The 23,978-nt window shown below is 55.8% G+C and overlaps 5 protein-coding genes across 5 annotated transcripts in view; all 5 read right to left on the bottom strand.

Annotated features, from left to right (window-relative positions):
- Nucleotides 1–23,978, bottom strand: part of LOC136297530 (uncharacterized) — a 156,826-nt gene that overhangs the window by 66,641 nt on the left and 66,207 nt on the right. The gene's annotated exons all lie outside the window — the stretch shown is intronic.
- Nucleotides 380–3,351, bottom strand: LOC136297443 (protocadherin gamma-A10-like). Its single transcript, XM_066197344.1, has one exon. The coding sequence runs from the start codon at nt 3,238–3,240 to the stop codon at nt 721–723; it is 2,520 nt and encodes an 839-aa protein (XP_066053441.1). The 5' UTR covers nt 3,241–3,351; the 3' UTR covers nt 380–720.
- Nucleotides 3,273–7,525, bottom strand: LOC136297495 (protocadherin gamma-B5-like). Its single transcript, XM_066197438.1, has 2 exons — nt 4,748–7,525; nt 3,273–3,577 (listed from the first exon to the last, which is right to left on the bottom strand). Exons 1-2 carry the CDS (start codon nt 7,224–7,226, stop codon nt 3,273–3,275), a joined length of 2,784 nt encoding a protein of 927 aa, XP_066053535.1. The 5' UTR covers nt 7,227–7,525.
- Nucleotides 9,059–16,472, bottom strand: LOC136297494 (protocadherin gamma-A5-like). The gene is made up of 3 exons (XM_066197436.1): nt 14,007–16,472; nt 10,522–10,584; nt 9,059–9,229 (listed from the first exon to the last, which is right to left on the bottom strand). Exons 1-3 carry the CDS (start codon nt 16,452–16,454, stop codon nt 9,059–9,061), a joined length of 2,682 nt encoding a protein of 893 aa, XP_066053533.1. The 5' UTR covers nt 16,455–16,472.
- Nucleotides 16,487–21,310, bottom strand: LOC136297493 (protocadherin gamma-B5-like). Its single transcript, XM_066197435.1, has 2 exons — nt 18,474–21,310; nt 16,487–16,753 (listed from the first exon to the last, which is right to left on the bottom strand). The coding sequence occupies exons 1-2, from the start codon at nt 20,919–20,921 to the stop codon at nt 16,487–16,489; spliced, it is 2,715 nt and encodes a 904-aa protein (XP_066053532.1). The 5' UTR covers nt 20,922–21,310.

Here is a 23,978-nt window from a genome sequence, read left to right as displayed (position 1 = left end):
CTTGTGTATTCTGACTAATCAACAGACTCCAAGAATACAATGATATGATGAATCAAGATAGACCTGGGAAAACAGGATTCAGTTGTCACGCAACACTAAAAGGTAAAAAAGTCAAAGCGAAAAAGACTCACTTCATCATTTTGAGACCCCGCCCCATATAAAGGACCACCGACCCATTTCAAAGAACAAACTACGCATGCTTAATAGTTTTTTGGCTAATTACCGTACGAAGTGAGGAATGGGATGTACCAGAGTTATGAATATACAATTGTGTTTTGGGAATTCAATACTCCTGTACATGAAAAGACCCTGTGATCGTCTGTGAGCGGCGCGTGTGTATTTGGGAGCTATTCCCCACGCTGCCCGGCGTCGTAATAAACACACTTCCTGATTTTAAACTGTTAAGAGAGCCTTTCTCCACCATAGTCAGATATCGGTATTAGATCAATATCCATATTTGTTTTATTAATTCACATTGAGAATACGCAACACTCAGAAAAATTACATTTCTCAGGAAAAAAAAAAAAAAAAGGAAATGAAATGCAACTTCACAGAAACCTGAAGAAAAAACCTCAAGCAAAGAGCAAACCCCCTTCTCCGACTGTGCCCAACAACTTTAAGGCTGAGCACCGAAACGACGTCCACCTCCCCGAAGCAAGAAGCACCAGAATAAAGAATGCCCGTGTTCAGGGATTTGCTTTCCATCTCTGCAAATCGTCCCTACGCTAGACACAGAGCAGGGGAAAAAGCAGAAGGAAGCGTCTCACAAAAACTTTGGCACCAGCAACTCACCGAGGGAGCGGCGGGATCCGCGGGGAGGGCGACGGCCACATCCTCCTCCCCGAGCAGCGGCGCGGGCTCGTCGGGCAGCGGGCGGGCCGGGAGGGTGTCGCAGCAGCTGGCGCCCGAGAAGCGCAGCTGGCTCTTGCGCGAGTCGGCCGTGAGCGACACGTCGTGCGAGTAGGACTGCAGGAAGGCGCGCACGCCGTCGATGCCCACGAAGTGCGACACGGGCACGCCGCGCAGGGCGCCGCTGTCGGGCGGCAGCAGGTGCTGGCGGCGCCAGCGGCGCAGGCGCAGCGCCAGCAGCAGCAGCAGGAAGGCCACGAAGAGGCACGACACGGCGGCCACGGCCAGCACCAGCCAGCGCGTCAGGCTGCCGGCCGCCTCGGCCGGCGCCGCCGCCTCGGCCGCGCTGCCCAGCTCGGCCAGCAGCTCGGCCACGCTCTCGGCCAGCACCACGCTCAGCGTGGCCGTGGCCGACAGCGCCGGCCGCCCGTGGTCCTTCACCACCACCACCAGGCTCTGGCGCGCCGCGTCGCGGGCCAGCGGGGAGCGCGCCGTGCGCACCTCGCCGCTGTGCAGCCCCACGCGGAACAGCCCCGGCTCCGTGGCCTTGGCCAGCTCGTACGACAGCCACGCGTTCTGCCCCGCGTCCGCGTCCACCGCCACCACCTTGGCCACCAGCGCGCCGGGCTCCGACCAGCGCGGCGCCAGCTCCACGCCCGACCACGGCCCGCCCGAGCCCGCCGCGGGAGCCGCCGGCGGGTACAGCACCTGCGGCGCGTTGTCGTTCTCGTCCACGATCTGCAGCCGCACCGACACGTTGCTGCTCAGCGCCGGCGCGCCGCCGTCCTCCGCACGCACCCACAGCTGCAGCTCGCGCACCTGCTCGTAGTCCAAGGAGCGCAGCGCGTACAGCGCGCCCGTCTCCGCCTGCACCGACACGTACGACGACAGCGGCGCGCCCCGCACCCGCCCCTCCGACAGCCGGTAGCGCACGCGCGCGTTCTGCCCCCAGTCCGCGTCCGTGGCGCGCACCCTCAGCACCAGCGCGCCCGCCGCGTTGTTCTCCGCCAGCCGCGCGCTGTAGCGCTCCTCCGCGAACACCGGCGCGTTGTCGTTCACGTCCAGCACCCGCAGCGCCAGCACCGCGCTGCTCTGCAGCGCCGGCGACCCGCCGTCGGCCGCCCGCACCGTCACGTTGTACTCCGACACCTGCTCTCGGTCCAGCTCCCTCGATGTCACCACGCTGTAGTAGCTGCCGTGTGAGCTCTGCAGGCGGAAGGGGACATCCCCATCGAGCGAGCAGCGCACCTCGCCGTTGGCCCCCAAGTCGCGATCTTGCACGTGCAGCAGGGCTACCACTGTTCCCGATGGGGAGTCCTCAGAAATCTCACTCAGCGCTGATCGCACCAAAATCACTGGTGTGTTATCGTTTATGTCTGTGACGGTGATCGTGACTTTGGCAGTGTCGAAAAGCTGTCCTCCATCCCGTGCCTGCACCTCCAGTTCGTATGAGTCGTCTTCCTCGAAGTCCAGGCTACGCAACAGAGTGATCGCACCCGTCTCTGAGTCCAGATGGAATATCTTCGATGCTCTTTCTGTTATTTTCTTTAACGTGTATTTCACTTGCCCATTCTGACCCTCGTCGGCGTCCGTGGCCGTGACAGTGACGAGGACGGAGCCCACGGGCACGTCCTCGGGCACACGCACCGTGTACTCCGCCTGGCTGAACACGGGCGCGTTGTCGTTCGCGTCCACCACCGTCACTCGGATCCGAGCCGTGCCCGTCCGGGCCGGATCGCCGCCGTCGATAGCCCGCAGCACCAGCTCGTGAAACGCCGCCTCCTCCCGGTCCAGCGCCTTCGCCAGCACCAGCTCGGGACGCTGATCGCCGCCGGGGCCCGCCTGCACGGCCAGCGAGAAGTGCTCGTCGCCGCTCAGCTCGTAGCTCTGCAGGGAATTCCGGCCCGAGTCCGGGTCGTGAGCCTCGGCCAGGGGAAACCGCGACCCCGGAGCAGTCATCTCGCTCATTTTCTCTTCCAGCTCAATTTCCTTGAAGCTGGGCGCGTTGTCATTAATGTCTGTGATTTCGACTTCTATTTCATAAAACTTCATTTCTCCCTCCACTATCAGCTCACAGCGCAGCACGCATTGCTGCACACGCTCGCACAGCTGCTCCCTGTCCATCTTCTCCGCCGTCACTAAATGTCCCGTCTTCGCATGCAGAGCGAAATACTGCGTCCTACCTTCCGAGACAACCCGGATGCCCTGGTCTCGAAACTGCAGCAGCTGCAGCCCCAGGTCCTTGGCCACGTCGCCCACGAACGAGCCCTTGGGCATCTCCTCGGGCACCGAGTAGCGCAGCTGCCCCCACGCCGCCTCCCACGCCGCCAGCAGGACGGCCCAGAGCAGAGCTCGCTGCCGCCGGCCCCAGCGCCTCCCCGCCGCGCACATCTCCGCCGGAGCACCTAAACGCCGCTTTCCACTCAAGTTCCTACTCGCCGCTCCCGGCTGCTGTCGCCGGCCTTTCCGCCTCTCTGCAGCACGGCTCCGCACTGTGGGGACGCTCGCAGACCGCCCTCCCGCAGCCGAGCCTGGTCGGGAGCGAGAAGTGATCGAGCCGCTCCGCAGCGGGCGGGGCTGCCGGTAGCGCTCCGAGCTTCCTCTCGCTCCTCTCGGTCAACAGCGGCGCCCGCAGCCTCCTCCCGGCACTGCAGCCACCGAGCGCTGCTCGGCGCTGCCCGCCCGGCCCAGGGCCAGCTCGCGGGGAGGGGCCAGTCGCCACCGAAACCTGTGTCCAATCCAACGGTATTAAACCTGGCATTTCTCCAGCCGCCTTCCAGCAAAGCATGGGATTGAACGCAGCTGAACTTCCGTTAGAGAGACACACGTATGTTCGCTTTCTAGTACGGTATATAATACCCATTTATTAACCGAATATCACTCAGCAGCCACCAAAGTCTCCGTACTTCGCTTCGTGAAATAAAGATTAGGAAGTGCGAAACACCCACGTCGTTCTTGTGAGCCCATCATGTAGAATAACCAGATCTTACTGTATAATGTAAGATCCGCCTGGAACTTTGGTAACACCTAATATTTCAGAAAACCTAGCCTTTTAGATAAAATTTCCCAAGTGAGCCTGAACGTACCTTAATACACAAAAAGAGCTACGCTGAACCCGAAACATTTTGAACACACGACTTGCATGGCGAAATTCTCCCCTACACGTGTGAGCATTGAAAAAGTAGGAATGGACACGGATCGTGCTTATTTCAACTGTTCATGAAAACCTGGCATTTATGCAGCTACATTCCTTCAAAAATGTAAGAGGGGACGGAAAACAAAAGGAGCATGCATTATAAAGGAAAGACCTCTCGCTTTCACACTCAGTGACGGATATGCACGTTCCATTCAGAGCGGAACACCAAAAGAGCAGGAAATAAAGTGGGTTTTTTCTACAGCTGTTACTCAGGGGCGGATTTGGAAAGAGAGTTTAGAAAAAAAAACTTTAAATATTGAGCGTCATTAAGCGAATCTCGTTCTACACGCTAAAAATTTGCCTTCATCAATAAAAACTTTCAGCTTTTCAGACAACAAGTCTCCACAACGAAAGCTCACAAGCAGATGACAGAAAACCTGCCGTCTCTGCCTGCCTGTTCTAAGGGGATAATGAAGGAAAGGAAAACGTAATTCAGAGCATCACCACTGCAGAAAGATTTTACTCAGCAGAGGCTGAAAGGTAAGAGCGAATCCATCGAGCCAAAGTCTCACCACCGGCAGATGAGACAAGTGTCCGTCCACAAAGCTGGCCCTAAGATATGCGGAATGCTTATAGAAAAATCATTGAAACAGAGTCCAGTACAGGCAGTGCCAAATGAGAAATTTGACCAAAAGACCAAGAACAGACTGCCGCACGCTCTTAGGAGTTAAAGGTTAGGAAAGAAAGAGCATACGGGCTTACAAACCTGCGGTAAGTCAGATTCGGCAGGCGGCTCTGCCACGACGGCGCTGCTGCTGCTGAGGCTCGGCTTCTCGCAGGAATCCCCGCCCAGAAGCTCCTCCGCCGACAGGATGGGCACCGGCGGCGGCGGCGGCCAAGCGGCCTCGGGCACGGCGCGGGCCGGCGCCGCCACGCACAGGTTGTAGGAGTAGGGCAAGGTGCCCTCGCAGAAGTCGGCCGGGAAGGCGGCGCCGGCCACCGAGAAGCGCTGCGCGCCCAGGCAGCGCAGCACGGCGGGCGGCCCGGCCCGGCGCAGCCGCGCCAGCACGGCCAGCGCCACGCTCAGCACCAAGAGCGCCGACAGCAGCGCCAGCGCCAGCACCAGGTAGAACTGCAGCTCGGCCGCCGGCGCCTCGGCGCCCGCCGCCCGCTCGCTCAGCTCCGGCAGCGCCTCCTGCAAGCTCTCGGCCAGCACCACGTGCAGCGTGGCCGTGGCCGACAGCGCCGGCTGCCCGTGGTCCTTCACCACGGCCACCACACGCTGCTTGGCCGCGTCCCGCTCGGACACGGCGCGCGCCGTGCGCACCTCGCCGCTGTGCAGCCCCACGCGGAACAGCGCCGGCTCCGACGCCTGCACCAGCTCGTACGACAGCCACGCGTTGCGCCCCGCGTCCGCGTCCACCGCCACCACCTTGGCCACCAGGTAGCCGGCCTCGGCCGAACGCGGAACCACCTCGAAAGGAGTCGCCGCCGCCGCCTCTCCCGGCGCCGCGGCCCCCGCGCCCGCCGCCGGCCACAGCACCCGCGGCGCGTTGTCGTTGCGGTCCAGCACGAAGACGCGCACCGTGGCCGTGGAGCTGCGCGCCGGCGCGCCGCCGTCCTGCGCCCGCACCTCCACCGCGAACTCGCGGCACCGCTCGTAGTCGAAAGAGCGCTGCGCGTACAGCGCGCCGCTCCGCGCCTCCACCGACACCGGCGGCGCCGCGCCCGCCGCGCCCGCGCTGCCGCCCGCCAGCCAGTAGCTCACGCGCCCGTTGGCGCCCGCGTCCGCGTCCCGCGCCTGCACGCGCAGCACCAGCGCGCCCGCCGCGTTGTTCTCCGCCACGTACGCGCTGTACGCCGCCTCCTCGAACACCGGCGCGTTGTCGTTCACGTCCGACACCTCCAGCACCAGCTCCGCGCTGCTGCGCAGCGCCGGCCTGCCCCGGTCCCGGGCCACCACCGTCACGCGGTGCTCGGCCGCCTGCTCGCGGTCCAGCGCGCTCGCCGTCACCACCTTGTACGAGCCGCCCGGCGACGCCACGATCGACAGCGGCGCCTCGCCCGACAGCTCGCACGACACCTGACCGTTCTCCCCGGAATCCGGGTCGTTTACGTTCAGTAGGGCGACGACAGTGCCAACTTGTGCGTCCTCAGGTACAGGGCTTGATAGTGACAAAATGGTGATCTCCGGGGCATTGTCGTTCTCGTCCGTGATATCTATCTGCACTTCGCAGTGATCGGTGAGCCCGCCGCCGTCCATTGCCTCCAAGGCAAAAATGTATTTATTTTCCGCCTCGAAATCGAGTGGAACCAACGTCCTGATCTCACCACTCCGGCTGTCGATTGCGAACAACGAGGGGACGTCGTCTGGGACGTTGCCAAAGGAGTAGGACACTCGCCCGTTGGAGCCCGCGTCCGCATCCGCCGCCTTCACCGGCAGCACCACAGACCCCGCTGGCAGATTCTCCGCCACTCTGGCCTCGTAGACGCTTTTGCTGAACACGGGTGGGTTGTCATTTGCGTCTGTCACATTGATGCGAATCTGGACAGTCCCGGACCTGGCATGTTCCCCGCCATCCACGGCTGTCAGCACCAGCACAAAGGAACTCTGCTTCTCCCGGTCCAGCGCTCTCTCCAGCACCAATTCCGGCTGCTTCTTTCCACCCGGTTTTTCTTTCATTGACAGTGAGAAGGACGGGTCGCTGGTGAGTTGATAAGTCAGCAAAGAGTTCCTACCCAGGTCCGCGTCCCGGGCCATCTCCAGCGGAAATCGAGCACCGGGAAGCGTCCATTCACCGATCTCGAGGTCCAGAGAAGCCTTGCTGAAGGTCGGGGAGTTGTCGTTCACGTCCTCGATGGCCACCTCGACATGGAAAATGTTCAGTGGGTTCTGCACCACCGCCTCCAAGCTGACGGAGCAGGTCGCAGTTGCACCGCACATCTCCTCCCGATCCAGCCTCTCGTTCACGTACAACTTCCCGTTCTCCTCATTCACAGTGAAATATTTCAGCTGCTTCTTGCCGGCAGACGCCACCTGCAGCTTGCGCGCCGGCAGCTCGTCCGCGCTGAGCCCCAGGTCCCGCGCCAGCGGCCCCACCAGCGAGCCTCTGCCCAGCTCCTCGGGGATGGCGTAGCGGACCCGCTCGGCCGCCGCCCGCCACCACACGCACAGCAGCACCGCGCCCAGCAGCGCTCGCCCGCCGCCCGGCCCGCGCCTCTGCCGCCGCCTCACCGCCATTCTCTGTGGCCACAGCTCGCCGCGCTCCTGCCGGACTCCTGCCGCTGCCCTGCCTCCCTTCCAGCCGCTCTCGCTCTCACTACAGCCCGCTCGGCCCGCCGCAGCGCAGCCGGCCCGCAAGGGCCGCCTCGGACGCCGCTGCTCCCCGACAAGCGCCGCCTTTCGCCCCCTCTTTCCGCCGCCGCTGCTGCTGGTGCTGGCGGGGCCGCTGGCGCTGTGGCCGGCGCCGGGCGAGCGAGCAGCCTGCGGGGGCAGGACGCTGCGGCGGCCGCGGCTCCAGCGCCGCTCGGCGGCGGCCAACAGCGACACCCGGAGGCGCCGCGACGCCACTGCAGCCGCCGGATGGCCGCGCTCCAGGGGGCCCGGCTTTGGGCGGGGCTCGGGGCTGCGCCGCCAGCGGGGTCTCTCCTCCATCGCAAACAGCGAGCGGAGAAGTTCTTAGTTAATTCGACTCTAAGGCGGTTCTATCTGAGATGTGCTGTCCGCTGCTTTTAGGGCATTTTTTCGAGTCACATGGAATAGTCAGAATCCAACATTCATGGCAAGGCAGTAAAGAACGGAATTAAGCAGCTCCTAATAAAATCACAGCGCATCTACAGCAGCAATAAATTATAATATAGGGAAGACGTCTAGGGCTTTTTTGCCTTTGTTCCCATCTCTTGAATCGTCCCGTCCTTACCTGGGATGAACCAATCTGAGATATAGATCAGTCTTAAGCAATGTAAGCAACCCCTATACCAAGATAGCAGATTTGTTATGTATCTCCTTTTTTCTGACTCATTAAATTTGTTTCATCTGCATCTTTATAACTCAGTGCCTGACAAAGGAACTTGCAAAATAATACTGAGTCCTTCATAGAGCTAAACAATGTTTTTAGTTTCCAACTTCAAGGGTTTTTTAAAGGTTATTAATCCACACCTCTGCTATGAGCAGGAACAGTTTCTTCTAGACTTGAACGTTGGAGGCATATCCAAAAATTCTCTGTGCAATGTGTTCCATTTTCGCACAACCCACACTGCAAAGATTTCTCCTAATCAAAACCTCCCTTCTTTTAGTTAAAAACACTTCTCTGCTGTCCTATGGCCACTGGCCCTGATAAAAAGAGCTCTGTCCATAGTTCCTAGAAGCTTATGTGCAAATTAAAACAGCAAAAATACTTTGAAAAGCCTACACAGAGGTATCATTTCTCCATGCTTGAAGACCTAAATTCCTTCAGTCCTTCTGCACGGCAGAAATGTCTCAACCCTCAGACCATTTCCATGATCCTTCTGGGGGCTCTAGCACGTCCATTTGGGATATTGGCCCATGATCCGCATGCAGTCTATGGCTTCACAGAAAGAGTTCTGAGGGGGGGAAGGACGACCCTCGACCTGCCAGGCACAAAACTTGTTTTGCAGTGCAGGACACAATTTCAGCAGCAGGTGCCCACTGGTGGCTCATGTCCCATCTTATCACTCACCAATCACCCAAACTACTCCTCTGCTAACCTGTTCCCTATTCCCTATTCCCTACTCTCTATTTAAACTGGGGATTGCCTTAACTCAGGGGCAGGGCCTTGCACTTTGCCCTGTTCAACTTCATGACGGTTGCACGGGGTCACTTCTCCAGCCCATCCCTCGCTGGCATCTCTGCGCTCTCAGCAATGAACTCAAATTGGTGTCAGCTGAAAATATTCTGAAGGTGCACTCCATCCCATTGTCCATGAAGATACTAAATAGTACTGAAGGTCCCATGAAGGACTCTGGAGGGACAACACAACTTACTGCTTTCCACCTGGACATTGACCCACTGCCTGTAACTCTTTGGAGGTGATTATCCAGCGTGTTCCTCAGTCATTTAACAAACACCAGATGACTGCCCAGCACGTTCCTCTGGGTGATGACGTGGGAGACACTGTACAGGTTCTCCCTCTGGCCCCTGGTCTGTTCATGGAAACCTTGGCTGGGCTGGGTGGCCGCTCTGCACTTTGACAACTGCAGCAGAGATGCTTCTGCATTTTCACACTGCAGAAAAGATGTTCCTGGGTGACCAAACCTGTGCTTATGAGACCCTTCCTCTTTACAGCTGTAAACATCACAGGTTTGGGTGGGAAATGCACCTGCACTAGGACAATAGGGACAGAGGAGACCTTCCACGTGGGATCAGACATGCTGAGGTTGAGCTCATGACAACAAGCAGTGCAAGAGTTAGAAACATATGAAAGTCAACAGATGCAATAACATTTTGTAGGCCTCACTTGCTCTACAGAAGCAACTCAAATCACACTGTACTCCATCAGGCCCAGGCTTGTGTTATCTATGACATACAACAAGCAAGGCAATGACCGACTTCTTCTCTAGCCTCACACATAGAGCTCCTCTCTCTCCTTTTTCTCTTACACCATGCAGCTGGAAGGGTTTGCTTGCGGCCATCTCACTGGAGATAAATCTCAAATTTATCATGAGATGATAACGGACGGCAGGCACACCCAGAAGGTTGGTACATTTGTCTGCCCACCATCATGAGGAGAAGGAACTGAAGGATTCTAAAGCACACAAATGATAACCACACTGAAAGGTTAGCAGTCATCCAACAGAGAATGGCTCATCAAAGCATTGCCTTAGAGGGAATCTCCTCCCCATCTTTATCACGTGGTCTTCTCCACACAGATGCAACATCTACTAAAGTCATATTTACATCTATTTCTCCCAGCAGTAACAGAACACAAAGTCACTCTCATATCTCCTGCCTTCCAGTCCCACTGGGACAAGAACAAGAGACATGAACACACCATACATTGCTAAAAAATGATTGGTTATTGATAATAGTAAACATAGCCACATACAGAGTAAATCAATGAAAAACAAAATGGAAAAAAAAACCAAACAAAAAACAAAACCAAAAAAAAAAAAACCACGAAAAAAACCCCCAAAAACCCACCAAAAAAGAAAACCAGAAAAACAAAAAAAAAAAAAAAGAAAAACGAAAAAAACAAAAACAAAAACAACAAAAAAACCACCCAAGAAAACAAAACTAAACTAAACTACTAAAAAAAGCCCAAACAAAAACCAAAAACATGATCCAGATAAGGCAAGGAAGCATTAGAAGACAATAAGCTGTCAGACATGCTCACAGTGAAATCTTCTAGGACTTGATTTCAAACCTCAAAATTCATCCCTCAAGGCACCTAGAAGCCACTGAGGTCTCAAGATGCAAGTGTGGCCCTAAACACTTACCCTGGACAGCAGGACAGGCGGCTTCATTGGAAGGATTAGTCCTCGCCTCAACAATTTTTTCTACTGTGTGTCCTGCTCACCTTGCACAGTTCTGAAGCCATCATTGTAAACAGCTTCTCATCCACCTCTTTCTCAAGTTCAACCTTCTGACAAATCACAACACATTCTCTTACGGTTTCTGCTTCCGGTTCTTCCCATTCCCACACACACAGCTCTTGCCTAGGTGGCTGAATGAAGGATTTGCTAAAAAAACAATTCTCACTGTTTCAAATTTAAAAGTACTGACTAGAATTGTGAAAATGAGCTGCAATTTAGCCTGGAAACAAAGGCTTGAATGAAAGTGTTAATTACAACTCTGAAGAAACTCGATATCACAATCCTACACAGAGATACAGATGCATAAAGGAGGTTTCACACAGGATTAATTAGCTGTTCTAGCCAAGAATTATGGTTCTACATAAACAATTAATGTGGAAAATGTTACTGTTGAGGACTGTCATTGTCTTTCATGACAGAGTAACCAGGATCAGAACAGAACAGAAATGGCACTAGCTTTGGCACCAAGCAAGAAATCAAGCCATTTTTCAGCCAAACCCACAGATTCACTGATATTTGTGGCACAGAACTCTCCCTCCTGCCACTGCATTCACAGCTTTTAGTTTCACCATCAACACACACAAAAAATTTGGTTGTATCTTGGCCACAGAGAAAACAACACCTTAGGGAAACATATCTTCATGAAGTTGTATTTCTTTAATGAAATATTGAAGGTCAGGCTGGGTGGGGCTCTGAGCATTATGGTCTGGTGGAAGATGTCCCTGCCCATGGCAGAGTTGGAAAAACCTCTTCCTTAAGGTCCTTTTCCACACAAACCATTCCATGATTCTGTGTTTCCCTGATTCTATGATTACATGTATAGCTTCAAGGTATGGATGAGAGATACTCTCCCTACAGGATAATTGTATGGTTTGGAGTTTGCAGGATTGCCAGGCACAATGACGATCAGCTTTACTCCTTGACAAGAAAAGAAGCAAAAAAACAACCCACTCAACCCAACCAAACCCAAAAAACTCATCCAAAAGAACTTAATCAACTCAGCCAAGGATGGGAAAACACCAGAAGAGTATCAATCATGGCCTCACATTTCAGATTGTGTCAACAGTAGTATAGACACAACACAGAAAACTCGATTGTAACTAATGCACAGGAGGCCTCAAACAGGAGCTCACCCCAGACAGCCAATTCCTTGGAGAGTAAGGTTAAGAAAAAGCTTGGAAGCACAGCTGTGGGCCTCATCTACTACGACAAGTAGAACTTGACATCATTCATTCATTCATTCATTCATTTTGAACTATATCACAGTGAACTCCGGCACCAGCCCTGTCAATGAAAACACAGACTTCTTCTCTCTGTCCCAACATAATATCAAAGCTGCAAATTTTGTATACAGACATCAGTAGAAGAAAAGTTGTGTGCACAGCTGATCAGATCCCAACAATCACAACTAAGATTACTCTGTTCCTCCCAATTATTTCAACAGGTGTAGAATGTTATATAGGCCATAAACTGTTCCCAGCTCTGTCAAAGACCCAGCCATCCAAGTATCACCTCAAAGGCAACATCACCATTCCTCAGCACATGGACTCCTCACATGATGTGTGACTACCACTCTGCATGCAAAAGAATACCGAACCCAAACTAGGCCATTTGAGTACAAACTACACAATACAAAATCAAAAGACTCCTCCAGACTGATGTTCATCAGGCCAGCAATAGCCGTGGGGATCAACAAAACACATGCCATGTCTCCACCAGTGCCTCCTCATACACCATCCCCCCAACACTCCCCCCTAATCAATCACAGCTCACATGGTTATCAGAAATCTTGAGAGTTTAGTAAGACTCCACCAAAAGGAAAGATCCTCAGACAGTCTCTCCTTACTATGGATAATATTTGACTTTTCACCCGAGCCATGGAACCTGAAAAAGCATTTCGTACAGAGACATTTTAAAGAAATATGTCGATGGAAGTCTCTCTCTCTTCACCTACAAACATGAAAGAAACATCTTCACATCATCAGAACAGTGAGACAGCAAAATATCATTTCCAGAGTTGAAGAGCTCAAAACAATTTCTGGGTTATATAACTCAGAGTAGGTAATTTATGACTTGGTTTACAGGCCCCAAACACACAGCTTGCTCTTCCCATATGGCATCTTTCACAAGTACCACATTAAGTCTTTTAGTGACACAATTATGATGGCGTGCAAATACTTAGTAAGACCCTCACAGGGTTCTCCATGCAGCTGGAATACATATCTTCTTGACAATTACTTTGGGAAGAAAACCCTCACATTGCTTCATACTGGAGACAGGAACTGGACAGGGAATGGAGGAAATCATTCCCTTGACTCTTTCAGCAGACACTAATGCACAGCTCACAAGACTCAAACTTCCAACCCTTCCCATTATCCATGGTGTTCTCTCACCCATATATCCTAAAAACATGTGACAGTGGAGGCCCAGCTCCCCAGACCACTTTTCTTCACACCACCAAGTTCACACAGCTATCTTTACTCCTTTGTACTATGGAAGCTCCATTTGCCAGCTCACTGAAGTTCTGTGAAGACACTTCACAGGTCCAAAAGGAAAAGCCCTGCAGTGTTCCAAGACAGACTGAGTCAGTGAATATCTGCAGACAGGGAATTATGCCCACCTCACTTGTCCTGCTGCACCTTGAATCTCTCCCTTTCCATCCACGCAATTCTCTTGCCATGCTAAATATACTATAGCCAAGAGCCATCCATCTGCATTTGACATAGCTCAACCTTCAACAACAAGAAAAAAGCAAAGCAGTTCTGCCACTTCCTCCTGCATTTCCTCCTCCACACACAGCCACCCACAGGCTTTTCAAAGAGTCACACCTTCAAGAGGATCCTACATCTTCAGAACAGGCAGACAGACATCATCAAGGACCACTTGTTGCTCGGCCCAGTCCTCCGTCCAGGACAAAGATCAAGGCATGGATGATGCAAAGCCTTTTCCTGCTGATCTCCACTGTGGATCATTGAGAAGGATAAAGGCTGAGAACAACGAGCAGAGAAGTTCCACGCAAATCCAGCAGCACTTTGCTCAACACTCATTCAGCCTATTCAATCACATGTGCTGTTGGGAAGACACACGAGCCCGCTCAAATCTTGTATTTCTTAATAACGCGATACATCCATTCAGAAGAGCTGATACTAACAGGAACACGGATTCTACACAGCACAGGTGACGTAGGGGAAGAATACCTGGAACCTGAGAAATACCCAAACCTCTGACCTAACGAACAGCCAACCACCAGAAACCTTCGCCCTCGCTCTCTCTTCACAACCTGGAAGGCTGAGAACCGATTCCATTTTCCCATGACAGTAATGGGCTCCAACCTCCAGAACGTCAGCCAAGGAAACTATAATATGCTTCTCAGTAAAGTCTGCTATACAAGCCACAGAACACGGAGGGGAAAGGGCAATTGAACATCAGGTGAAGGCGTGGCAGAGAAAATCTGAACAGAGGAACTCACCGAGGGAGCGGCGGGATCCGCGGGGAGGGCGGCGGCCACATCCTCCCCCGCGAGCAGCGGCGCGGGCTCGTCGGGCAGCGGGCGGGCCGGGAGGGTGTCGCAGCAGCTGGCGCCCGAGAAGCGCAGCTGGCTCTTGCGCGAGTCGGCCGTGAGCGACACGTCGTGCGAGTAGGACTGCAGGAAGGCGCGCACGCCGTCGATGCCCACGAAGTGCGACACGGGCACGCCGCGCAGGGCGCCGCTGTCGGGCGGCAGCAGGTGCTGGCGGCGCCAGCGGCGCAGGCGCAGCGCCAGCAGCAGCAGCAGGAAGGCCACGAAGAGGCACGACACGGCGGCCACGGCCAGCACCAGCCAGCGCGTCAGGCTGCCGGCCGCCTCGGCCGGCGCCGCCGCCTCGGCCGCGCTGCCCAGCTCGGCCAGCAGCTCGGCCACGCTCTCGGCCAGCACCACGCTCAGCGTGGCCGTGGCCGACAGCGCCGGCCGCCCGTGGTCCTTCACCACCACCACCAGGCTCTGGCGCGCCGCGTCGCGGGCCAGCGGGGAGCGCGCCGTGCGCACCTCGCCGCTGTGCAGCCCCACGCGGAACAGCCCCGGCTCCGTGGCCTTGGCCAGCTCGTACGACAGCCACGCGTTCTGCCCCGCGTCCGCGTCCACCGCCACCACCTTGGCCACCAGCGCGCCGGGCTCCGACCAGCGCGGCGCCAGCTCCACGCCCGACCACGGCCCGCCCGAGCCCGCCGCGGGAGCCGCCGGCGGGTACAGCACCTGCGGCGCGTTGTCGTTCTCGTCCACGATCTGCAGCCGCACCGACACGTTGCTGCTCAGCGCCGGCGCGCCGCCGTCCTCCGCACGCACCCACAGCTGCAGCTCGCGCACCTGCTCGTAGTCCAAGGAGCGCAGCGCGTACAGCGCGCCCGTCTCCGCCTGCACCGACACGTACGACGACAGCGGCGCGCCCCGCACCCGCCCCTCCGACAGCCGGTAGCGCACGCGCGCGTTCTGCCCCCAGTCCGCGTCCGTGGCGCGCACCCTCAGCACCAGCGCGCCCGCCGCGTTGTTCTCCGCCAGCCGCGCGCTGTAGCGCTCCTCCGCGAACACCGGCGCGTTGTCGTTCACGTCCAGCACCCGCAGCGCCAGCACCGCGCTGCTCTGCAGCGCCGGCGACCCGCCGTCGGCCGCCCGCACCGTCACGTTGTACTCCGACACCTGCTCTCGGTCCAGCTCTCTCGTTGTCACCACGCGATAGTAATCGTCCAAAGACTTTTCCAGGCGGAACGGGACGCCATCGTCAAGCAAGCAGCGCACCTCGCCGTTAGCCCCGAAGTCTTTGTCCTTCACGTGCAGCAGAGCCACGACCGTACCCGACGCGGCGTCTTCCGATATCTCGTTCAGTGCCGTCCGCACGGAAATCTCTGGCACATTGTCGTTGACGTCAGTCACAGTAACCACGACTTTTGTCGTGTCAAAAAGGCCTCCTTCATCATGTGCCTGCACCTCCAGTTCGTAAAATTCGCGTTCCTCAAAGTCCAGACTCCGCAACAGAGTGATCGCAGCCGTGTCGCTGTCCACCTGGAAAGTCTCCGAGGATTTCTCTGTAATTTTCTTAAACGAGTATTTAATTTCCCCGTTCTGTCCCTCATCTCCGTCCGTGGCTGCAACGATGATAAGAGTTGAGCCCACGGGCACGTCCTCGGGCACACGTACCGTGTACTCCGCCTGGCTGAACACGGGCGCGTTGTCGTTCGCGTCCAGCACCTTCACTCGGATCCGAGCCGTGCCCGTCCGGGCCGGATCGCCGCCGTCACTCGCCCGCAGCACCAGCTCGTGAAACGCCGCCTCCTCCCGGTCCAGCGCCTTCGCCAGCACCAGCTCGGGACGCTGATCGCCGCCGGGGCCCGCCTGCACGGCCAGCGAGAAGTGCTCGTCGCCGCTCAGCTCGTAGCTCTGCAGGGAATTCCGGCCCAAGTCAGGATCATGAGCGTCTGGCAGGGGAAACCGCGACCCCGCGGCCGTCGTTTCGATAATTTTCAATCCTGTTTCTGCCTCTCGAAAGCTGGGAGCGTTGTCGTTAATGTCTGCGATTTCCACCTGTATTCCGTAAACCTGCATCTGTCCATCCACTATCAGCTCACAGCGCAGCACGCATTGAGGCACACCCTCACACAGCTGCTCTCTGTCGATCCTCTCCGCCGTCACTAAATATCCCGTCTTCCGATGCAGAGCGAAATACTGAGTCCTACCTTCCGAAACAATGTGGACGCCATGGTCTCGGAGCGCCGGCAGCTGCAGCCCCAGGTCCTTGGCCACGTCGCCCACGAACGAGCCCTTGGGCATCTCCTCGGGCACCGAGTAGCGCAGCTGCCCCCACGCCGCCTCCCACGCCGCCAGCAGGACGGCCCAGAGCAGAGCTCGCTGCCGCCGGCCCCAGCGCCTCCCCGCCGCGCACATCTCCGCCGCGGCACCTAAACGCCGCTTTCCACTCAAGCTCCTACTCGCCGCTCCCGCCTGCTGTCGCCGGCCTTTCCGCCTCTCTGCAGCACGGCTCCGCACTGTGGGGACGCTCGCAGACCGCCCTCCCGCAGCCGAGCCTGACCGGGAGCGAGAAGTGATCGAGCCGCTCCGCAGCGGGCGGGGCTGCCGGTAGCGCTCCGAGCTTCCTCTCGCTCCTCTCGGTCAACAGCGGCGCCCGCAGCCTCCTCCCGGCACTGCAGCCACCGAGCGCTGCCCAGCGCTGCCCGCCGGCCCTGCTGCACACACGGGACAGGAGCCACCGAGACGTCGCTTTTCGTCCAGCGCGGATCTCCTGCCTCCCCTTTTCTCCAGCCCATCTCTGATTTGATCCTCCAGGGCATCACGATCGGAAGGAAGGCAGTAGCATTCCGTGGGCGTGGGTTTTTAATCGCACGGAAATCTGAAGACTTACTAATGTCATTGTATTTACATTAAAACACATTTTCAGGTTTTACCCCGTAGTTTATTGTTACTTTTATCCCTTTTTGTTCAAAAGCATCTTCAACAACAGGGTATCAGAGAAAAACCGGGAAGATACCGCATCCCGAAAGACCAGAGCTATCAAGGTCATTAGCACAAGCGGGACGAAGGCAATTGCATGCTTCTTGAAGTCAGGGAGCTAATTGTTACAGGATTGCATTACAGATACAAACAAAGATGCAGCTAAAACTCTCAAAGGGAAGTGTCCGGAGAATAAATATTCTATAGGCCTTCCTATGATAAACCTATTGTTTCCTTAGTTTATAGAGATTTACATTTAATCAAGTCATTCCAGGATTGCATTTTTTCTGAAATCAAAGTGTAACCAATTAATCTCGTTAGTAAACTATTAATTTAATTACCTCTTGATAACGTTGGTACGATGTTTTGCCAGGAAAAGAATTACAGAGACGTAAAAGTACAGCTGTGCCCTTGAATCTGTGCTGACCACTAATCAATGTGCCAATGAATTGATTCAAGTGCCTAAACAATCGCTTGGCCAATCTCCCTCGTACTTGATTACTTCATATCTCAGATAGCTAGCTTAGTAAATAGATCTACAAAAATTTGCCGTTCTCGATGTACATGAGTTCTACTAAATTCTCTAAACTGTGTAAACAGAATAGAAAAAATATTCTCTGAAACAGAAAACATTTAACACTCTCACCATTGGATGAAATAAGCATCACGAAGAGCAAAATAGAGCGAACTGCCAGCTACAAAATGAAGCCAACTAGTCGCACTACTGTGTTCCCCCCAAAACGGGTGACAGTATCTTGTCACTCAGGATCGGGAACGAAATTTTCCACATTGGTTTCCTTTCCAAATCTGATAGGGAGAGCAGAAATTTCAATGAACGGGATTGTGTAAAGCTACACACTTTATCCAACCACACCCTTTCTGAAAAGATCAGCCTGGACGAGAAGATGTCCAGCACGAGGTGTCAGTGCTTTTCTCTCGCACGATCGTCATGCAGAAACAGCCTTTCTCCTTCCACAGAAAACGGATCTGCTTTCAATATTGCTAACGCATTCTAATTTATCGAGCTCAAGTGTTGACCACAAAACCTCTCCCCGGGAATTGAACGTTTGACCCATGAAGAACCAAGTCCTTCTTGCTCTCCATGGACAGGGAACAATCCCTTCCTCATTTCAATCCACTCCGCAGATAGGAAAGTGCAACTCACAAGGAAAAAAAAAAAAAAAACAAAAACACCCCCCCCCCGCCCCCCAAAAGAAAACAACAAAACAAACCACCGGGAAACACGGAAAAGCACTCTTTCTACCTCAAACGGGAGTTAGTCAAAGCTTTTCAACTAAAGGAAATACCAAGGAGGAATCAAAAACTTCGGCAGCTAGACAGAGACATAGATGAGAACACCAAATCAACACCACCCAGACAAAACCAGGGCAAAAGCAACGACCTTCAGGAAAGCCGGAGAAAGGAAGGAGCCCACCCTTTACAAACCTGCGGTACGTCGGCAACGGCGGGCGCCTCTGCCACGACGGCGCTGCTGAGGCTCGGCTTCTCGCAGGAATCCCCGCCCAGAAGCTCCTCCGCCGACAGGATGGGCACCGGCGGCGGCGGCGGCCAAGCGGCCTCGGGCACGGCGCGGGCCGGCGCCGCCACGCACAGGTTGTAGGAGTAGGGCAAGGTGCCCTCGCAGAAGTCGGCCGGGAAGGCGGCGCCGGCCACCGAGAAGCGCTGCGCGCCCAGGCAGCGCAGCACGGCGGGCGGCCCGGCCCGGCGCAGCCGCGCCAGCACGGCCAGCGCCACGCTCAGCACCAAGAGCGCCGACAGCAGCGCCAGCGCCAGCACCAGGTAGAACTGCAGCTCGGCCGCCGGCGCCTCGGCGCCCGCCGCCCGCTCGCTCAGCTCCGGCAGCGCCTCCTGCAAGCTCTCGGCCAGCACCACGTGCAGCGTGGCCGTGGCCGACAGCGCCGGCTGCCCGTGGTCCTTCACCACGGCCACCACACGCTGCTTGGCCGCGTCCCGCTCGGACACGGCGCGCGCCGTGCGCACCTCGCCGCTGTGCAGCCCCACGCGGAACAGCGCCGGCTCCGACGCCTGCACCAGCTCGTACGACAGCCACGCGTTGCGCCCCGCGTCCGCGTCCACCGCCACCACCTTGGCCACCAGGTAGCCGGCCTCGGCCGAACGCGGAACCACCTCGAAAGGAGTCGCCGCCGCCGCCTCTCCCGGCGCCGCGGCCCCCGCGCCCGCCGCCGGCCACAGCACCCGCGGCGCGTTGTCGTTGCGGTCCAGCACGAAGACGCGCACCGTGGCCGTGGAGCTGCGCGCCGGCGCGCCGCCGTCCTGCGCCCGCACCTCCACCGCGAACTCGCGGCACCGCTCGTAGTCGAAAGAGCGCTGCGCGTACAGCGCGCCGCTCCGCGCCTCCACCGACACCGGCGGCGCCGCGCCCGCCGCGCCCGCGCTGCCGCCCGCCAGCCAGTAGCTCACGCGCCCGTTGGCGCCCGCGTCCGCGTCCCGCGCCTGCACGCGCAGCACCAGCGCGCCCGCCGCGTTGTTCTCCGCCACGTACGCGCTGTACGCCGCCTCCTCGAACACCGGCGCGTTGTCGTTCACGTCCGACACCTCCAGCACCAGCTCCGCGCTGCTGCGCAGCGCCGGCCTGCCCCGGTCCCGGGCCACCACCGTCACGCGGTGCTCGGCCGCCTGCTCGCGGTCCAGCGCGCTCGCCGTCACCACCTTGTACGAGCCGCCCGGCGACGCCACGATCGACAGCGGCGCCTCGCCCGACAGCTCGCACGACACCTGACCGTTCTCGCCCGAGTCTCTGTCCCTCACTTTCAGCAGGGCGACCACGGTGCCAGTCGGGGCGTCCTCGGGAACTGGGCTCGACAGTGACAAAATGGTGATCTCGGGGGCGTTGTCATTCTCGTCCGTAATATCTATTTGAGCCTTGCTGTGAGCCGTTAACCCACCGCCGTCTCTCGCCTCCAGGCCGAAGATATATGTATTCTTTTCCTCGAAATCGAGGGAACCCACCGTCCTGACCTCACCGCTGTTGCTGTCGACTGTGAACAAAGCGCGGATATTGTCCGGTACGTTGCCGAAGGAGTAGGAGACCCTGCCGTTGGTGCCCGAGTCTGCATCCGTGGCCACCACCCGCAACACCAGCGACCCCACCGGCAGATTCTCTGCCACTCGCGCCTCGTAGATGCTTTTGCTGAACACGGGTGGGTTGTCGTTGGCGTCTGTCACGTTAATGTGAACCTGGACAGTTCCGGATCTCGCGGGGTCCCCGCCATCCACTGCCATTAGCACCAGCTCAAAGGAGCTCTGTTTCTCCCTGTCCAAGGCTCTCTCCAGCACTAATTCTGGCTGCTTGCTTCCATCGGGGTTCTCTCTCACGGCCAATGTGAAGTACGGGTTGCTTGTGAGCTGGTAAGTCAGCAGCGAGTTCCTACCCACATCCGAGTCCCGGGCTATCTCCAGGGGAAAATGAGCACCGGGAAGCGTCCATTCACCGATCTCGAGGTCCAGAGAAGCCTTCCTGAAGACGGGAGAGTTGTCGTTTACGTCCTCGATCGCAACTTCGATGTGGAAAATGTTCAGAGGATTGTGCACTAGCGCCTCGAAGCTGACGGAACAGGTCGCCGACTCGCCGCACATCTCCTCCCGGTCCAGCCTCTCGTTCACGTACAGGTTCCCGTTCTCCTCATTCACACTGAAGTATTGCTTCTCCTCGCTCAGCCGCAGCTTGCGCGCCGGCAGCTCGTCCGCGCTGAGCCCCAGGTCCCGCGCCAGCGGCCCCACCAGCGAGCCTCTGCCCAGCTCCTCGGGGATGGCGTAGCGGACCCGCTCGGCCGCCGCCCGCCACCACACGCACAGCAGCACCGCGCCCAGCAGCGCTCGCCCGCCGCCCGGCCCGCGCCTCTGCCGCCGCCTCACCGCCATTCTCTGTGGCCACAGCTCGCCGCGCTCCTGCCGGACTCCTGCCGCTGCCCTGCCTCCCTTCCAGCCGCTCTCGCTCTCACTACAGCCCGCTCGGCCCGCCGCAGCGCAGCCGGCCCGCAAGGGCCGCCTCGGACGCCGCTGCTCCCCGACAAGCGCCGCCTTTCGCCCCCTCTTTCCGCCGCCGCTGCTGCTGGTGCTGGCGGGGCCGCTGGCGCTGTGGCCGGCGCCGGGCGAGCGAGCAGCCTGCGGGGGCAGGACGCTGCGGCGGCCGCGGCTCCAGCGCCGCTCGGCGGCGGCCAACAGCGACACCCGGAGGCGCCGCGACGCCACTGCAGCCGCCGGATGGCCGCGCTCCAGGGGGCCCGGCTTTGGGCGGGGCTCGGGGCTGCGCCGCCAGCGGGGTCTCTCCTCCATCGCACACAGCGAGCGGAGAAGCTCTAGCTAAATATGAATCCAAGGCGGTTCTATCTGAGATGTGCTGTCCGCTGCTTGTAGGGCATTCTTTTAAGTCACTTTGAACTCTCCAAAGCAAACATTTATGGCAGGGCAGTAAAGAACGGAATTAAGCAGCTCCTAATAAAATCACAGCGCATCCACAGCAGCAATAAAAGATTCTATAAGGAAGACCTCAAGAGCTATTTAGAACTTTGTCAAGTCTCTTGAACTGTCCCTTCATTCCAGACAGGAATTAATGTGATATGTAGATCAGCCTAAACAATGTAACAACCCCTATGCCAAGATAGCAGAATAACATTTATTCTTTTGGTTTTTTACACATTAAAATTGTTTCATATGCATCTCAATATCTGAGCGCCTGACAATGGAAAGTTCAAAGCAACTCTGAGTCCTTCATAGAGTTAAACAAGGTTTTCAGTTTCACACTTCACCTTTTCTTTAAAGGTCATTTAACTTACAGCTCTGCCATGAGCAGGAAGTTTCTGCTAGACTTGAACGTTGGTTGCATATCCGAAACTTACCTGGCAATATATTCCATTTTTCTCACAACCCCAACTGGAAAATTTTCAGCTAATCAAAACCTCTCTTCCTTCAGTTAAAAACACTTCTATTCTCTCCTATGATCACTGTCCCTCATAAAAAGAGCTCTGTCAATATTTCCTATAAGCTTATTCATAAACTGAATGAGAGAAAAAAGGCTTTGAAAAGTCTACACACAGGAATCATTTCTCCATGCTTGAAGACCTAAACTCCCTCAGTCCTTCTGCATAGCAGAGATCTTGCAACCCTCAGACCATTTTCATAATCCTTCTTGATTAGGGATAATCCTTCCGTCCATTTGGGATATTGGCCCAAGATCTGCATCCAGTCTATGGCCTCATAAAAGAGTTTAGAGGTGGGGGAACTTCCCTCGACCATTCAGGCAGAGAACTTCTTATACAGTGCAGGACACAGATTGAACAGAAGGTGCCCATTGGCGGCACATGTCCCATCTTATCACTCACCAATCACCAAAAATACTTCTCTGCTAAGATGTTCCCTATTCCCTACTCTCTATTTAAACTGGGGATTGCCCTAACTCAGGGGCAGGGCCTTGCACTTCGCCCTGTTCAACTTCATGATGATTGCACAGGGTCACTTCTCCAGCCCATCCCTCGCTGGCATCTCTGCGCTCTCAGGAGTTAACTCAAATTGGTTTCACCTGCAAATGTTCTGAAGGTGCACTCCATCCCATTGTCCATAGAGGTACTAAATAGTACTGGTCCCAGGAAGGACCCTGGAGGGACAACACAACTTACTGCTTTCCACCTGGACATTGAGCCTATAACTCTTTGAGGGTGACTCTCCACCCTGTTCCTCAGCCATTTAACAAACTCCAGATGACTGCCCAGCACGTCCCTCTGGGTGATGACGCAGGGGACACTGCACAGGTTCTCCCTCTGGCCCCTGGTCTGTTTATGGACACTTTGGCTGGGCTGGGTGGCCGCTCTGCACTTTGACAACTGCAGCAGAGATGCTTCTGCATTTTCACACTACAGACAAAGTGTTCCTGGGTGAGCAAACCTGTGCTTATGAGACCCTTCCTCTTTTACACCTGTAAACATCACAGGTTTGGGTGGGAACCCCACCTGCACTAGGACAATTGGGACAGAGGAGACCTTCCACATGGGATCAGACACGCTGAGGTTGAGCTCATGACAACAAGCAGTGCAAGAGTTAGAAACATACGAAAGTCAACAGGTGCAATAACATTTTGTAGGCCTCACTAGATCTACAGAAGCAACTCAAATCACACGGTACTCCATCAGGCCCAGGCTTGTGTTATCTATGACATACAACAAGCAAGGGAATGACCGACATCTTCTCTAGCCTCACACACAGAGTTCCCCTCTCTTCTTTTTTTCTAGGCCATGTTAGTTGAGGGTTTTGCTTGTGGCTATCTCCTCACTGGAGATAAATCTTAAATTTATCATGAGATGATAATGCACTGCAGCTGCACCCAGAAGGTTGGTACATTTGTCTGCTCACCATCATGAGGAGAAGGAACTGAAGGATTCTAAAGCACACAAATGATAAACAACCATACTGAAAGATTAGCAGCCATCCAACAGAGAATGGCTCATCAAACCATTTGCTTACAGGGAATCTCCTCCCTGTCTTTATCATGTGCTCTTTTCCACACAGATGCAATGTCTACTAAAGTGCAATTTACATCTATTTCTCCCAGCAGTAACAGAACACAAAGTCACTCTCATATCTCCTGCCTTCCACTCCCACTGGGACAAGAGCAAGAGACATGAACACAGCATCCATTCCTAAAAAAGAAGAGGTTATTCATAATAGTAAGCATACCTACATACAGAATAAATCATTGAAAAACAAAATGAAAAAATAAAAAAAGAAGTAAACAAGAAAACCTGCAGAAAAACCTAAAACATGATTCAGATAAGGCGAGGAAGGATTAGAAGACAACAAGCTGTCAGACATGTTCACAGTGAAGTCTTCTAGGACTTGATTTCAGGACATAAAATTCATCCCTCAAGGCACCTAGAAGTGCCTGAGTTCTCAAGCTGCAAGTGTGGCCCTAAACACTTACACTGG

This window comes from Chamaea fasciata, unplaced genomic scaffold (assembly GCF_029207755.1).
Source record: "Chamaea fasciata isolate MVZ Bird 193981 ecotype frontalis unplaced genomic scaffold, bChaFas1.0.hap1 SCAF_15, whole genome shotgun sequence".
Lineage (NCBI taxonomy): Eukaryota > Metazoa > Chordata > Aves > Passeriformes > Sylviidae > Chamaea > Chamaea fasciata.
The sequence above is the reverse complement of the archived record's forward strand: the minus strand, read 5'-3'. Positions and strand labels throughout refer to the sequence as shown.

Coding starts and splice junctions, on each gene's coding strand:
- LOC136297443 (XM_066197344.1), bottom strand. CDS start 3,240: ATGTGCGCGGCGGGGAGGCGCTGGGGCCGGCGGCAGCGAGCTCTGCTC.
- LOC136297495 (XM_066197438.1), bottom strand. CDS start 7,226: ATGGCGGTGAGGCGGCGGCAGAGGCGCGGGCCGGGCGGCGGGCGAGCG. Junction 3,578..4,747: donor ATCTGACTTACCGCAGGTTT/GTAAGCCCGTAT, acceptor GATTGGACACAG/GTTTCGGTGGCGACTGGCCC.
- LOC136297494 (XM_066197436.1), bottom strand. CDS start 16,454: ATGTGCGCGGCGGGGAGGCGCTGGGGCCGGCGGCAGCGAGCTCTGCTC. Junction 10,585..14,006: donor CGGATCCCGCCGCTCCCTCG/GTGAGTTCCTCT, acceptor ATTTGTCAGAAG/GTTGAACTTGAGAAAGAGGT. Junction 9,230..10,521: donor TGGCTTCAGAACTGTGCAAG/GTGAGCAGGACA, acceptor TCTTTTCTGCAG/TGTGAAAATGCAGAAGCATC.
- LOC136297493 (XM_066197435.1), bottom strand. CDS start 20,921: ATGGCGGTGAGGCGGCGGCAGAGGCGCGGGCCGGGCGGCGGGCGAGCG. Junction 16,754..18,473: donor AGGCGCCCGCCGTTGCCGAC/GTACCGCAGGTT, acceptor CCGTGTGTGCAG/CAGGGCCGGCGGGCAGCGCT.